The 15,000-nt window shown below is 47.5% G+C and overlaps 1 protein-coding gene across 5 annotated transcripts in view; it reads left to right on the top strand.

The window, feature by feature from the left end:
* Positions 1 to 15,000, top strand: part of LOC124032302 (coiled-coil domain-containing protein 136-like) — a 70,683-nt gene that overhangs the window by 559 nt on the left and 55,124 nt on the right. For 2 of the 5 annotated variants that reach the window (XR_006838256.1, XM_046344596.1), the window contains exon 2: positions 104 to 163. The exons of 1 other annotated variant lie outside the window; for it this stretch is intronic. Coding sequence is in view for 2 of the 4 variants with exons in the window: in XM_046344596.1 (XP_046200552.1) it covers positions 121 to 163 (43 nt within the window). In the remaining 2 variants the exon portion in view is untranslated. Of the gene's footprint in view, positions 1 to 103; positions 164 to 580; positions 856 to 15,000 lie in introns of those variants that run through there. 2 more of the 5 variants (XM_046344605.1, XM_046344615.1) reach the window with 2 other exon arrangements.

Genomic DNA, 15,000 nt, shown 5'->3' with positions numbered 1-15,000 from the left:
TCTCTCTCTGTCTCTCTCTCCCTGTCTCTCTCTCTCTGTCTCTCTCTCTCTCTCTCTCTCTCTCTCTCTCTCTCTCTCTCTCTCTCTCTGTGTATCTCTACAGCTGCAGGGAGGTCATAGATGGATTGTGATGACCTCATAGGTGAGGCGCTGGACTCTACAGGTCTGTGCACCCGCTGCCGGTGCGTGTGTTCATGAGTGTGTGTGTGTGTGTGTGTGTGTGTGTGTGTGTGTGTGTGTGTGTGTGTGTGTGTGTGTGTGTGTGTGTGTGTGTGTGTGTGTGTGTGTGTGTGTGTGTGTGTGTGTGTGTGTGTGTGTGTGTGTGTGTGTGTGTGTGTGTGTGTGTGTGTGTGTGTGTGTGTGTGTGTGTGTGTGTGTGTGTGTGTGTGTGTGTGTGTGTGTGTGTGTGTGTGTGTGTATAACCTACTTTAACAGCACTAGGCCAAAGAGCAGATATGATTAAATTATACGATAATTGCTTTGTTTGTACAGGCCAGTGGTAAGTGTAGAATCAGGGGAACACAGAGAAAGTTCTTGAACAGTCATTAGAGAGGGATGAACTGTTGAACTGAGGAGGAGGAGGAGAAAGGACAAGTGGTCAGGTGGTTTGAGGAGAGGGAAGAGGAGGAGGAGGAGAGAGATAGTCTGTTCTTCTTGTGTCAGATAAAAGAGATCCATATTCCATCTCTGAGTTGTCAGGCTTCAGGACTGCAGAGTGGAGAGACTGCAGAGTGGATATTGGACAGAGTGGAGATTGGACAGAGTGGAGATTGGACAGAGTGGAGATTGGACAGAGTAGCAGTAACTGTGTGCTATGGGATTACAGGAGATTTAATGGAGAAATCACAGCATCAGGTATGAATTAATGGGAATATAGGGGATAGCATGGCCAGGGTTTTAAACTGGGGATAGCATGGCCAGGGTTTTAAACTGGGGATAGCATGGCCAGGGTTTTAAACTGGGGATAGCATGGCCAGGGTTTTAAACTGGGGATAACATGGCCATTAGTAGAAGTGAATGGTCAATTATTAACTATGACTTTGATGCAATGTGTTGTTACAGCATCACGTTACAGAAGTGTATATTGTCAGTATTTACAAGTGAACGGACAATGACTGGGATTTGATGTGATTCATTTGATTTGAAGTGATTCATTTGATTTAATGTGATTCGATATAATTCATTTGATTCGATGTGATTCATTTGATTTGAAGTGATTCATTTGATTTGATGTGATTCGATATAATTCATTTGATTCGATGTGATTCATTTGATCTGAATTGATTCATTTGATTTGATGTGATTCGATTTAATTCATTTGATTCGATGTGATTCATTTGATTCGATGTGATTCGTTTGATCTGAAGTGATTCATTTGATTTGATGTGATTCGATATAATTCATTTGATTCGATGTGATTCATTTGATCTGAATTGATTCATTTGATTTGATGTGATTCGATGTGATTCATTTGATTCGATGTGATTCATTTGATTCGATGTGATTCATTTGATTCGATGTGATGTTAGGCTACTTTAAATAGTCATGTGTTTTTTCAGTTGTAACATTTATCAGAAACTGCAGGATCTGTCAAGCGTATGTGGACTGTTATGAGAAATAATGAAACCACACAATGAAAACCCATTCTATTTTCAAACTTATTTTTTACCTCAAGAGGCCGTGTCAGACTGCTGGTACCAGCCTGACGTTTAATGCTCGTTACTGACTTGAGTCACTCTGCATGAGAGCGTCTGCTAAACGACTAAAATATACATGTTTTGTAAATGTACAACGACTCTCTTCGACTGTCACATGAAACGGAGAAGAGCAGCAGGATAACAGTGATATAGTATTTACTATAAACTGGGTGGTTCGAGCACTGAATGCTGATTGGCTGACAGCCGTGGTATATCAGACCGTATACCACGGGTATGACAAAACATTTATTTTTACTGCTCTAATTACGTTGGTAACCAGTTTATAACAGCAATAAGGCACCTCTGAGGTTTGTGGTATATTGCCAATATACCACGTCTAAGGGCTGTATCCAGGCACTCCGAGTTGCGTAATGCATAAGAACAGCCCTTAGCCGTGGTATATTGGCCATATACCACACCTCCTCGGGCCTTATTGCTTAATGAATTATACATCATGAGAAGAATGCCGAGAATGCTTTTGTTGTTCTCCGTGTCGTACAGAGCAGTCACAGTGTGTTAGACGGGCCAGTGAAGACACTGTCTCACCGGAGGTCTGTGTCTCTACACCACAGGGAGAACACACACACACACACACACACACACACACACACACACACACACACACACACACACACACACACACACACACACACACACACACACACACACACACACACACACACACACACACACTTAGGAAATCAGATACAGAGGTTTGAAGCAGACAGCTCAAGCTTCTGGCCACCGCTGGGATTGGAGCTTCCTGTTTCAAGTCTTGTTGTTGCCAGTTGGATGTTGTTCCGTTGGCTCCTTCTGACCCCTGTTGCCAGAGTGGTGATGCCTGTTCTTCCATGTCTTGTTGTTGTTGTCGCTTCACTGAACTGGGGCCTGAAGAGTTTAATGTGGGTTAAATCATACTTATATCATTCTCCTCACACCACCGGTTTGACCCTCTGCTTTGGATCCAGACTCAGAACCCAGAACAGGGTTTGACCCACTACTTTAGATGCAGACTCAGAACCCAGAACAGGGGTTGACCCTCTGCTTTGGATCCAGACTCAGAACCCAGAACAGGGTTTGACCCACTACTTTAGATGCAGACTCAGAACCCAGAACAGGGGTTGACCCTCTGCTTTGGATCCAGACTCAGAACCCAGAACAGGGTTTGACCCACTATTTTAAATGCAGACTCAGAACCCAGAACAGGGTTTGACAGAGATGCACTCTTTGTCTCTTTGCTTCACTAGCTAAAAGGAATATCAAGTCAAGTCGAATGTTGACTAGAGTGTAAGTGCATCTTCACATTTAATTAGTAATGCTAAGGGGAACACTATCTCAAACAGAGGACTCAGTGTCAATTAGAGGAGGAAGATGGATCTTGACGCAGGTCAGTGGTTCTTCTGTTAATCTCAGCTCCTGGGCTGCTCTTCTTGCCTGGCTAAACCAGACTGACTGTCAGGCTACTTCTCTCAGCCTCAGGCCTGACACTTCTCTGCTGTCAGGCTACTTCTCTCCTGTCAGGCTACTTCTCTCAGCCTCAGGCCTGACACTTCTCTCTTGTCAGGCTACTTCTCTCAGCCTCAGGCCTGACACTTCTCTGCTGTCAGGCTACTTCTCTCCTGTCAGGCTACTTCTCTCAGCCTCAGGCCTGACACTTCTCTCTTGTCAGGCTACTTCTCTCAGCCTCAGGCCTGACACTTCTCTCCTGTCAGGCTACTTCTCTCCTGTCAGGCTACTTCTCTCAGCCTCAGGCCTGACACTTCTCTCCTGTCAGGCTACTTCTCTCAGCCTCAGGCCTGACACTTCTCTCCTGTCAGGCTACATCTCTCAGCCTCAGGCCTGACACTTCTCTCCTGTCAGGCTACTTCTCTCCTGTCAGGCTACTTCTCTCAGCCTCAGGCCTGACACTTCTCTCCTGTCAGGCTACTTCTTTCCTGTCAGGCTACTTCTCTCAGCCTCAGGCCTGACACTTCTCTCCTGTCAGGCTACTTCTCTCAGCCTCAGGCCTGACACTTCTCTCCTGTCAGGCGACTTCTCTCCTGTCAGGCTACTTCTCTCAGCCTCAGGCCTGACACTTCTCTCCTGTCAGGCTACTTCTCTCAGCCTCAGGCCTGACACTTCTCTCCTGTCAGGCTACTTCTCTCAGCCTCAGGCCTGACACTTCTCTCCTGTCAGGCTACTTCTCTCCTGTCAGGCTACTTCTGTCCTGTCAGGCTACTTCTCTCCTGTCAGGCTACTTCTCTCCTGTCAGGCTACTTCTCTCAGCCTCAGGCCTGACACTTCTCTCCTGTCAGGCTACTCCTCTCAGGCTCAGGCCTGACACTTCTCTGACATTATTTTAGCAAATATAGTATCACTTCAGGCTTGCTTTTTAAAGCGCCCTGATAGTGAACTTTTGGTTTTTCTTGATTAACAACTGAGAGAGAGAGAGAGAGAGAAAGAGATAGAAAAGAGAGCAAGGGAGAGAGAGAGAGAGAGAAAGAGAGAGAGAGGAAGTGAGAGAAAGAAAGAAAGAGAGAGAGAGAGCTCAAGTGGAGTGCAGTGGTAATGGTACTGTTTTAGTGACTTTCCATTTCGGTTTTTCGTTTGTCTCGTTCTACCTGTGGGCTATTCTGAATACAGCACTGAGTATGTAGAATATAACCTCAAGACACACCAGCGAGGTATGCACACAAGCAAGCACACACTCACACACACACAAGCACACACTCACACACCCATACAGACTCACACACACATACAGGAGCACATACACACATGATTTGTGTGTACCCCACCATCCTCACCCACCACCTCTTACACCCCCACACACTAGCCCACCATTAATCAATCATTATCTCTCTCTCTCTCTCTCTCTCTCTCTCTCTCTCTCCTTCTCCTCCTATTCCCTCTCTCTGCCCTCTCTCTCTCTCTCTCTCTCTCTCTCTCTCTCTCTCTCTCTCTCTCTCTCTCTCTCTCTCTCTCTCTCTCTCTCTCTCTCTCTCTCTCTCTCTCTCTCTCTTTTCTCTCTCTCTCCATCTCTCTCTCCTCCTCTTCCCTCTCTCTGCCCCCTCTCTATCTCTCTCTCTCTCTGTCTCTCTCTCAGTAGTCCCACGCTCTCTTTATCACCCACACACAGTGGTACCTGCTTCCAGTGTTCACTCTACCCACACAATGCTCCTATCCTCCTCCCCTCTCCTCCTCGTCTGCTCCTTCATTATTTTCCAACCAGTGACGTAATTCCTATACGAGTCACGACGTAGTCTTTTCCTTCCTACTCCTCTCCTCTCCTCCTCTCCTCCGCACCTCCTCTCCCTCTCTCCTCTGCTCCTCCTCTCCTCCTCTCCTCTGCTCCTCCTCTCCTCTCCTCCGCTCCTCCTCCCCTCCTCTCCTCCGCTCCTCCTCTCCTCCTCTCCCTCTCCTCCTCCCCTCCTCTCCTCCAATCCTCCTCTCCTCCTCTCCTCCCCCTCTCTCCTCCTCTCTCCTCTCCTCCTCCGCTCCTCCTCTCCCTCCTCCCCCTCCTCCCTCCTCCTCCCCTCCTCTCCTCCTCTCCTCCTCCCCCTCCTCTCCTCCTCTCCCTCCTCCTCTCCTCCGCTCCTACTCTCCCCCCCTCTCCTCCTCTCCTCTCCTCCTCCGCTCCTCCTCTCCCTCCTCCCTTCCTCCTCTCCTCCTCCCCTCTCCTCCTCGTCTGCTCCTTCATTATTTTCCAACCAGTGAAGTAATTCCTATACGAGTCACGACGTAGTCTTTTCCTTCCTACTCCTCTCCTCCTCTCCTCCGCTCCTCCTCTCCCTCTCTCCTCTGCTCCTCCTCTCCTCCTCTCCTCCGATCCTCCTCCCCCTCCTCTCCTCCGCTCCTCCTCTCCTCCTCTCCTCTCCTCCTCTCTCTCCTCCTCCCCTCCTCCCCTCCTCTCCTCCACTCCTCCTCTCCTCCTCTCCCCCCCTCTCCTCCCCTCCTCCCCTCCTCTCCCTCCTCCCCTCCTCTTCCCCTCCTCCTCTCCTCCCCCTCCTCCTCTCCTCCGCTCCTCCTCCTCTCCTCCTCCCCTCCGCTCCTCCTCTCCTCCTCCCCTCCTCCCCTCCGCTCCTCCGCTCCTCCTCTCCTCCCTCCCCTCCTCCCCGCCCTCTCCTCCGCTCCTCTCCTCCTCCCCTCCTCCCCCTCCGCTCCTCCTCTCCTCCTCCCCTCCTCCCCTCCGCTCCTCCGCTCCTCCTCCCCTCCTCTCCTCCTCCCCTCCTCCCCTCCGCTCCTCCTCCCCTCCTCCCCTCCTCTCCTCCTCTCCTCCTCCCCTCCCTCCTCCCCTCCTCCCCTCCTCCTCTCCTCCTCTCCTCCTCCCCTCCTCCCCTCCTCCCCTCCTCCCCCTCCGCTCCTCCTCCCCCTCCCCCCCTCCCCTCCTCCTCTCCTCCTCCCCTCCTCCCCGCTCCTCCTCTCCTCCTCCCCTCCTCCCCTCCTCCCCTCCTCTCCTCCTCTCCTCCTCTCCTCCTCCCCCTCCTCCCCTCCTCTCCTCCGCTCCTCCGCTCCTCCCCTCCTCCCCTCCTCCTCCTCTCCTCCGCTCCTCCTCTCCTCTCCTCCTCCCCTCCTCCTCTCCTCCGCTCCTCCTCCGCTCCTCCTCTTCTCTGCTCCTCCTCCTTCTAAATGCGTTTGAGCCAATCAGTTGTGTTGTGACAATGTAGGTGTGGTATACAGAAGATAGCCATATTTGGTAAAAGACCAAGTCCATATTATGGCGAGAACAGCTCAAGTAATCAAAGAGAAACAACAGTCCATCATTACTTTAAGACATGAAGGTCAGTCAATACAGAACATTTCAAGAACTTTGAAGGTTTCTTCAAGTGCAGTCGCAAAAACCATCAAGCGCTGTGATGACACTGGCCCTCATGAAGACCGCCACAGGAAAGGAAGACCCAGAGTTACCTCTTCTGCAGAGGATAAATTCATTAGAGTTACCAGCCTCAGAAATCGGCGATTAACTGCACCCCAGATTTGCAGCACAAATAAATGCTTCACAGAGTTCAAGTAACAGACACGTCTCAACATCAACTGTTCAAAGGAGACTACGTGAATCGAATTGCTGCAAAGAAACCACTACTGAAGGACACCAATAAGAAGAAGAGACCTGCTTGGGACAAGAAACATGAGCAATGGACATAAGACCGGAGGAAATCTGTCCTTTGGTTTGATGAGTCCAAATTTGAGATGTTTGGTTCAAACCGCTGTGTCTTTGTGAGACACAGAGTAGATGAACGGATTATCTCTGCATATGTGGTATTCCCACCGTGAAGCATGGAGGAGGAGGCTTTGCTGGTAACACTGTCTGTGACTTAGTTAGAATTCATGGCATACTTGTACCAGCATGGCTACCACAGCATTCTGCAGCTATATGCCATCCCATCTGGTTTGCACTCAGTGGGACTATCATATGTTTTTCAACAAGACAATAACCCAAAACAAAGCCTCCAGGCTTTATAAGGGCAATTTGACCAACAGGTGAACATTCACAAGGTCCCAGGGCCAGACACCAGGATGCGTACTCAGAGCTTGCGCTGACCAGCTTGCAAGTGTCTTCATTTACATTTTCAACCTCCTTGACCCAGTCTGTAATACCTACTGTACATGTTTCAAGCAGACCACCATAGTCCCTGTGCCCTAGAACGCCAAGGTAACCTGTATGTAGCCATACATTTGTTTTTTAAAGGCTGGTCATGTCTAAAATCAACACCATCATCCCAGACACCCTGGACCCACTCTAATTCTCATACCGCCCCAACAGATCCACAGAGGATGCGATTGTTATTGCACTTCACACTGCCCTTTCTCACCTGGACAAGAGGAACGCCTATGTGAGAATGGTGGTCTTTGACTCCAGCTCAGCTTTCAACACCATAGTGCCCTCCAAGCTCATCACTAAGCTCAGGACCTTGGGCCTAAACACCTCCCTCTGCAACTGGATCCTGGACTTCCTGACGGGCCGCCCCCAACAACACATCCACCACGCTGACCCTCATCATGGGGACCCCTCAGCGGTGTATGCTTAGTCCTCTCCTGTACTCCCTGTTCACTCACGAATGCATGGCCTCGTACGACTCCAACACCCTCATTAAGTTTGCTGACGACATGGCCGTGGTGGGCCTGATCCCCGATGATGATGAGACAGTCTATAGGGAGGAGGTCAGTTACCTGGCAGTGTGGTTCCAGGACAGCAACTTCTCCCTTAACGTCAGCAAGACAAAGGAGCTGATCGTGGACTACAAGAAACTGAGGGCCGAGCCACGCCCCCATTCACATCTATGGGGCTGTCGAAGTGGAGCAGGTTGAGATCTTCAAGTTCCTCTGTGTCCACATCACTGAGGATCTATCATGGTCCACACACACCAACACAGTCGTGAAGAGGGCACGACAACGCCTCTTCTCCCTCAGGAGGCTGGAAATTTGACATGGACCGTCAGATCCTCAAAAAGATCTACAGATGCACCATTGAGAGCATTTTGACTGGCTGCATCACTGCTTGGGATGGCAACTGCTTGGCATCTGACTGCAAGGCGCTACAGAGGGTAGTGCGTACAGCTCGCTGCCATCCAGGACCTCTATACCAGGCGGTGTCAGAGGAAGGACCTAAAAATTGTCAAAGACTCCAACCACCCACGTCAACAAATAATATCCTCTCTGCTACCGCACAGCAAGCGGTACCTACAGTATGTACCAAGTCTGGAACAAACAGGACCCTGAACAACTTCTACCCCATAGCCAAAAGACTGCTAAATAGTTTGTTAAGTAGTTAACCAAATAGCTACCCGGACTATCTGCATTGTATGTTTGTTGCAGTAACTTTTTTGATTCATCACATACGCTGCTGCTACTGTTCATCACGTTGCTTAGTCACTTTATCCTTACCTATATGTACATATCTACCACAGGAGTTGGGTGGCACCTTAATTGGGGAGAACTGGCTCGTGTGTATTTGTTATTACTTTTATTATTAAGTGTTATCATTTCTCTATTTTGTTTCTCTCTGTACTGTTGGTGAAGGGCCCCGTAAGTAAACATTTCACAATTAGTCTACACCTACTGTTTATGAAGCAAGTGAAAAATAAAATTGGATTTGATTTTGATTTAAAGGCCCAGCCGAGAGTACTTAGCACCTCTGAACAGAGTGCCTTTGCCGTAATTTGCAAATTGAGTGCAAACTGATTTTAGAATCATTCGGTAGTCAGACATACACCAGCGAGAGGGTTGTTGTCCTTAAAACACTGCACACCAAACGACCGGCAGACGAAAGGCAGATCAACATTCGATGGAGTGTCTGTGGTGCTTAAGTCTTTGTTTTTGTCATCTTGCCCTCGTCATTCTCTCTCTCTCTCTCTCTCTCTCTCTCTCTCTCTCTCTCTCTCTCTCTCTCTCTCTCTCTCTCTCTCTCTCTCTCTCTCTCTCTCTCTCTCTCTCTCTCTCTCTCTCTCTCTCTCTCTCTCTCTCTCTCTTTCTCTCTCTCTTTCTTCTTTTACTGTGTCATTGCAGTCCTTCATTTAAGATGTTTGGCAGCTTTTATGTAATGGTACTCCCTAACTCCCCCACAATTAAAGGAAGTAGAGCTAGAGAATGGTGACTGGGAGCTGCTGATTTCTGATCAAAGCGTGCATTCCCACATCTCTGCTTTGTTCTCTCTGCTTTTCACATCCCTGCAGAACAGATGAATAGAAAAGACACACACACACACACACACACATAGACACAGCCAGATTGCTCAAGATTGACTTTGAAATTAGACAACCTCCCTGACCCAGTCTGTAATACCTACTGTACATGTTTCAAGCAGACCACCATAGTCCCTGTGCCCTAGAACGCCAAGGTAACCTGTATGTAGCCATACACTTTTTTTGTAAGGCTGGTCATGTCTAAAATCAACACCATCATCCCAGACACCCTGGACCCACTCTAATTCTCATACCGCCCCAACAGATCCACAGAGGATGCGATCTTTATTGCACTTCACACTGCCCTTTCTCACCTGGACAAGAGGAACACCTATGTGAGAATGGTGGTCTTTGACTCCAGCTCAGCTTTCAACACCATAGTGCTGTGTAGGGATGGGTGTAGGGGTGTGTGTGTGTGTGTGTGCTTGCGTATATATGCAGCAACATCTCACGGTTTTACCAATCCAATTGCTTTACTCTGGACAGGCGGGAGACTCTAGTGGCTCTGGACAGGCGGGAGACTCTAGCGGCTCTGGACAGGCGGGAGACTCTAGCGGCACTGGACAGGCGGGAGACTCTAGCGGCACTGGACAGGCGGGAGACTCTAGCGGCACTGGACAGGCGAGGCGCACTGTAGGCCTGGTGCGTGGTGCCGGCGGTACTGGACCGAGGACACGCACCTCAGGGCGAGAGCGGGGAGGAGGAACAGGGAGTACTGGTCTCTGGACACGTGCAGGAAGCCTGGTGCGGGGAGCTGCCACCGGAGGGCTGGTGCGTGTAGGTGGCACTGGATAGACCGGACCATGCAGGCGCACTGGAGCTCTTGAGCACCGAGCCTGCCCAACCTTACCTGCTTGATGCCCACTCTAGCCGGGCTGATCCGAGGAGCTGGAATGTACCGCACTATGCACCCGCACTGGAGACACCGTGCACTCCACAGCATAACACTGTGCCTGCCCGGTCTCTCTAGCCCCCCGGTAAGCACAGAAAGTTGGCGCAGGTCTCCTACCTGGCTTCGCCATACTCCCTGTGTGCCCCATCCCAATAAATTTTAGGGGCTGACTCTCTGGCTTCCTACCGCGCCGCCGTGCTCGTTTCTCCAACTCCATTCTCCTGTAACCCTCCTCGCACTGCTCCAGCGAATCCCAGGCGGGCTCGGGCACTCTCCCTGGGTCGACCGCCCACCTGTCTATCTCTTCCCAAGTTGTATAGTCCAGATTCTGCTCTCAAGTCCAATAATCCTGACATCGCTGCTCAACCTGCCGCTGCCTGGCACCACGCTGCTTGGTCCTGTTAACCTCTTGGTCCTACCTGGCACGCAGGCGTCCCATCTAGAGGTCTGGAAATGCAAATGCGCTACGCTAAATGCTAATAGTATTAGTTAAAACTCAAACGTTCATTAAAATACACATGCAGGGTATTGAATTAAAGCTACACTCGTTGTGAATCCAGGCAACAAGTCAGATTTTTAAAATGCTTTTCGGCGAAAGCATGAGAAGCTATTATCTGATAGCATGTAACACCCCAAAAGACCCGCAGGGGACATAAACAAAATAATTAGCATAGTCGTCGCTACACAAACCGCACAAATAAAATATAAAACATTCATTACCTTTGACCATCTTCTTTGTTGGCACTCCTAGATGTCCCATAATCACTATTGGGTCTTTTTTTCGATTAAATCGGTCCATATATAGCCTAGATATCGATCTATGAAGACTGTGTGATAAACTGAAAAAAATAGCGTTTCATAACGTAACGTCATTTTTTAAAATTCAAAAAGTCGACGATAAACTTTCACAAAACACTTTGAAATACTTTTGTAATGCAACTTTAGGTATTAGTACACGTTAATAAGCAATAAAATTAATCAGGAGGCGATGTCAATTCTATAGCTGTCTGTTTCGAAAAAATGTCTTGGAGAGAGCTCGACCAAAACATCCGGTCGGAGACCGGAGGGAATCGATTCCCTTGATTCGGTTAGACCAATAATCAATTGCGAATCAAATGACAAGACTCTAGACAACGTGTGGAAGCTGTAGGCACTACAACCTCGGCCTCATTTAATTCGATTCACTTTGAACAATTCCTTGAAGTCGCGGATGGATATTTTTTTTATTTTCAGTGATCAGATATTCCTGCACTTTTCGATGAAACACACGTTCTGTTATAGTCACAGCCGTGATTTAACCAGTTTTATAAACGTCTGAGTGTTTTCTATCCACACATACTAATCATATGCATATACTATATTCCTGGCCTGAGTAACAGGGCGCTGAAATGTTGCGCGATTTTTAACAGAATGTTCGAAAAAGTAGAGGGTCGACTTAACAGGTTAAAGTGGGTGATTCTGTCACGGCAGATTTCCTCTTCTTCCTCTGAAGGGGTGAAACAAGGATCGGACCAATACGCAGCGTGGTAGTTGTCCATTTACATTTAACATTTACATTTAAGTCATTTAGCAGACACTCTTACCCAGAGCGACTTACAAATTGGTGCATTCACCTTATGACATCCAGTGGAACAGTCACTTTACGATAGTGCATCTAAATCTTAAAGGGGGGGGGGATACTTATCCTATCCTAGGTATTCCTTAAAGAGGTGGGGTTTCAGGTGTCTCCGGAAGGTGGTGATTGACTCCGCTGTCCTGGCGTCGTGAGGGAGTTTGTTCCACCATTGGGGGGCCAGAGCAGCGAACAGTTTTGACTGGGCTGAGCGGGAGCTGTACTTCCTCAGTGGTAGGGAGGCGAGCAGGCCAGAGGTGGATGAACGCAGTGCCCTTGTTTGGGTGTAGGGCCTGATCAGAAAACTCAACATGAACACAACTACAAAACAAGAAACGTGAAAACCCGAAACATTCCCGTGTGGCACAAACACTGACACAGGAAACAATCATCCACAAAATACCCAAAGAATATGGCTGCCTAAATATGGTTCCCAATCAGAGACAACGATAGACAGCTGACTCTAATTGAGAACCAATCTAGGCAACCATAGACATACAATTGACCTAGACAGGAAACAGCCCCATAAACATACAAACCCCTAGACAAGGTAAACACATAAAACCCCCATGTCACACCCTGACCTAACAAAAAAAAATAAGAAAACAAAGATAACTAAGGCCAAGGCGTGACACCCCTACATACACTTGTATGCATCCTCAAATAATGAGGCCCATTCTGCAATATTTCCATGCCTCTGACCTACTTTTCCCAGTTTCCCTGTAAAAGAGCAGACACTGATTCTCCATTTAAATAACACAGCGACTCATTAAATCAGTCCAACTCTTACTCTGCTTGGCTTTTGTTTCCTTATCTTTCTTTCCTCTGGGGTTTGAGTGACTCGAATAATAAGCGCAGTGGCAATGACATCACCCCATAAGACTCTGTAATGTTTGGTAACGTTCTCTCTCTCTCTCTCTCTCTCTCTCTCTCTCTCTCTCTCTCTCTCTCTCTCTCTCTCTCTCTCTCTCTCTCTCTCTCTCTCTCTCTCTCTCTCTCTCTCTCTCTCTCTCTGTCTCTCTCTCTCTCTCTCTCTCTCTCTCTCTCTCTCTCTCTCTCTCTCTCTCTCTCTCTCTCTCTCTCTCTCTCTCTCTGTCTGTCTGTCTCTCTCTCTCTCTCTCTCTCTCTCTCTCTCTCTCTCTCTCTCTCTCTCTCTCTTTCTCTCTCTCTCTCTCTCTCTCTCTCTCTCTGTCTCTCTCTCTGTCTCTCTGTCTCTCTCTCTCTCTCTCTCTCTCTGTCTCTCTCTCTCCCTCTCTCTCTCTCAATCTCATCTCTCTCAATCTCAATTCAATTCAATTCAATTCAAGGGGCTTTATTGGCATGGGAAACATGTGTTAACATTGCCAAAGCAAGTGAGGTAGATAATATATAAAGTGAATATATAAAGTGAAATAAACAATAAATATTAACAGTAAACATTACACATACAGAAGTTTCAAAACAATAAAGACAATCCAAATGTCATATTATATATACAGTGTTTTAACAATATACAAATGGTTAAAGGACACAAGATAAAATAAATAAGCATAAATATGGGTTGTATTTACAATGGTGTTTGTTCTTCACTGGTTGTCCTTTTCTCGTGGCAACAGGTCCCAAATCTTGCTGCTGTGATGGCACACTGTGGAATTTCACCCAGTAGATATGGGAGTTTATCAAAATTGGATTTGTTTTCAAATTCTTTGTGGATCTGTGTAATCTGAGGGAAATATGTCTCTCTGGATAAGAGCGTCTGCTAAATGACTTAAATGTTAAATGTCTCTAATATGGTCATACATTGGGCAGGAGGTTAGGAAGTGCAGCTCAGTTTCCACCTCATTTTGTGGGCAGTGAGCACATAGCCCGTCTTCTCTTGAGAGCCATGTCTGCCTACGGCGGCCTTTCTCAATACCAAGGCTATGCTCACTGAGTCTGTACATAGTCAAAGCTTTCCTTAATTTTGGGTCAGTCACAGTGGTCAGGTATTCTGCCGCTGTGTACTCTCTATTTAGGACCAAATAGCATTCTAGTTTGCATTCTAGTTTGCTCTCCTCCAGGTTCACCTCTCTGTAGGTGATGGCTTTGTTATGGAAGGTTTGGGAATCTCTTCCTTTTAGGTGGTTATAGAATTGAACGTCTCTTTTCTGGATTTGGATAATTAGTGGGTATCGGCCTAATTCTGCTCTGCATGCATTATTTGGTGTTCTAAGTTGTACACAGAGAATATTTTTGCAGAATTCTGTGTGCAGAGTCTCAATTTGGTGTTTGTCCCATTTTGTGAAGTCTTGGTTGGTGAGCGGACCCCAGACCTCACAACCATAAAGGGCAATGGGCTCTATGACTGATTCAAGTATTTTTAGCCAAATCCTAATTGGTAGGTTGAAATGTATGTTCCTTTTGATAGCATAGAATCCCCTTCTTGCCTCTCAGATTGTTCACAGCTTTGTGGAAGTTACCTGTTGCGCTGATGTTTAGGCCAAGGTATGTATAGTTTTTTGCGTGCTCTAGGGCAACAGTGTCTAGATGGAATTTGTATTTGTGGTCCTGGTGACTGGACCTTTTTTAGAACACCATTATTTTGGTCTTACTGAGATTTACTGTCAGGGCCCAGGTATGACAGAATCTGTGCATAAGATCTAGGTGCTGCTGTAGGCCCTCCTTGGTTGGTGACAGTAGCACCAGATCATCAGCAAACAGCAGACATTTGACTTCGGATTCTAGTAGGGTGAGGCCGGGTGCTGCAGACTTTTCTAGTGCCCGCGCCAATTCATTGATATATATGTTGAAGAGGGTGGGGCTTAAGCTGCATCCCTGTCTCACCCCACGACCCTGTGTGAAGAAATTTGTGTTTTTTTTTGCCAATTTTTACCGCACACTTGTTGTTTGTGTACATGGATTTGTGGATAATGGATAATGTCGTATGTTTTACCCCCAACACCACTTTCCATCAGTTTGTATAGCAGACCGTCATGCCAAATTGAGTCGAAGGCTTTTTTGAAATCAACAAAGCATGAGAAGACTTTGCCTTTGTTTTGGTTTGTTTGGTTGTCAATTAGGGTGTGCAGGGTGAATACATGGTCTGTTGTACGGTAATTTGGTAAAAAGCCAATTTGACATTTGCTCAGTACATTGTTTTTATTGAGGAAATCTGTTAAT

The sequence above is a fragment of the Oncorhynchus gorbuscha genome, linkage group LG01, assembly GCF_021184085.1.
Source record: "Oncorhynchus gorbuscha isolate QuinsamMale2020 ecotype Even-year linkage group LG01, OgorEven_v1.0, whole genome shotgun sequence".
NCBI lineage: Eukaryota > Metazoa > Chordata > Actinopteri > Salmoniformes > Salmonidae > Oncorhynchus > Oncorhynchus gorbuscha.
The sequence above is the reverse complement of the archived record's forward strand: the minus strand, read 5'-3'. Positions and strand labels throughout refer to the sequence as shown.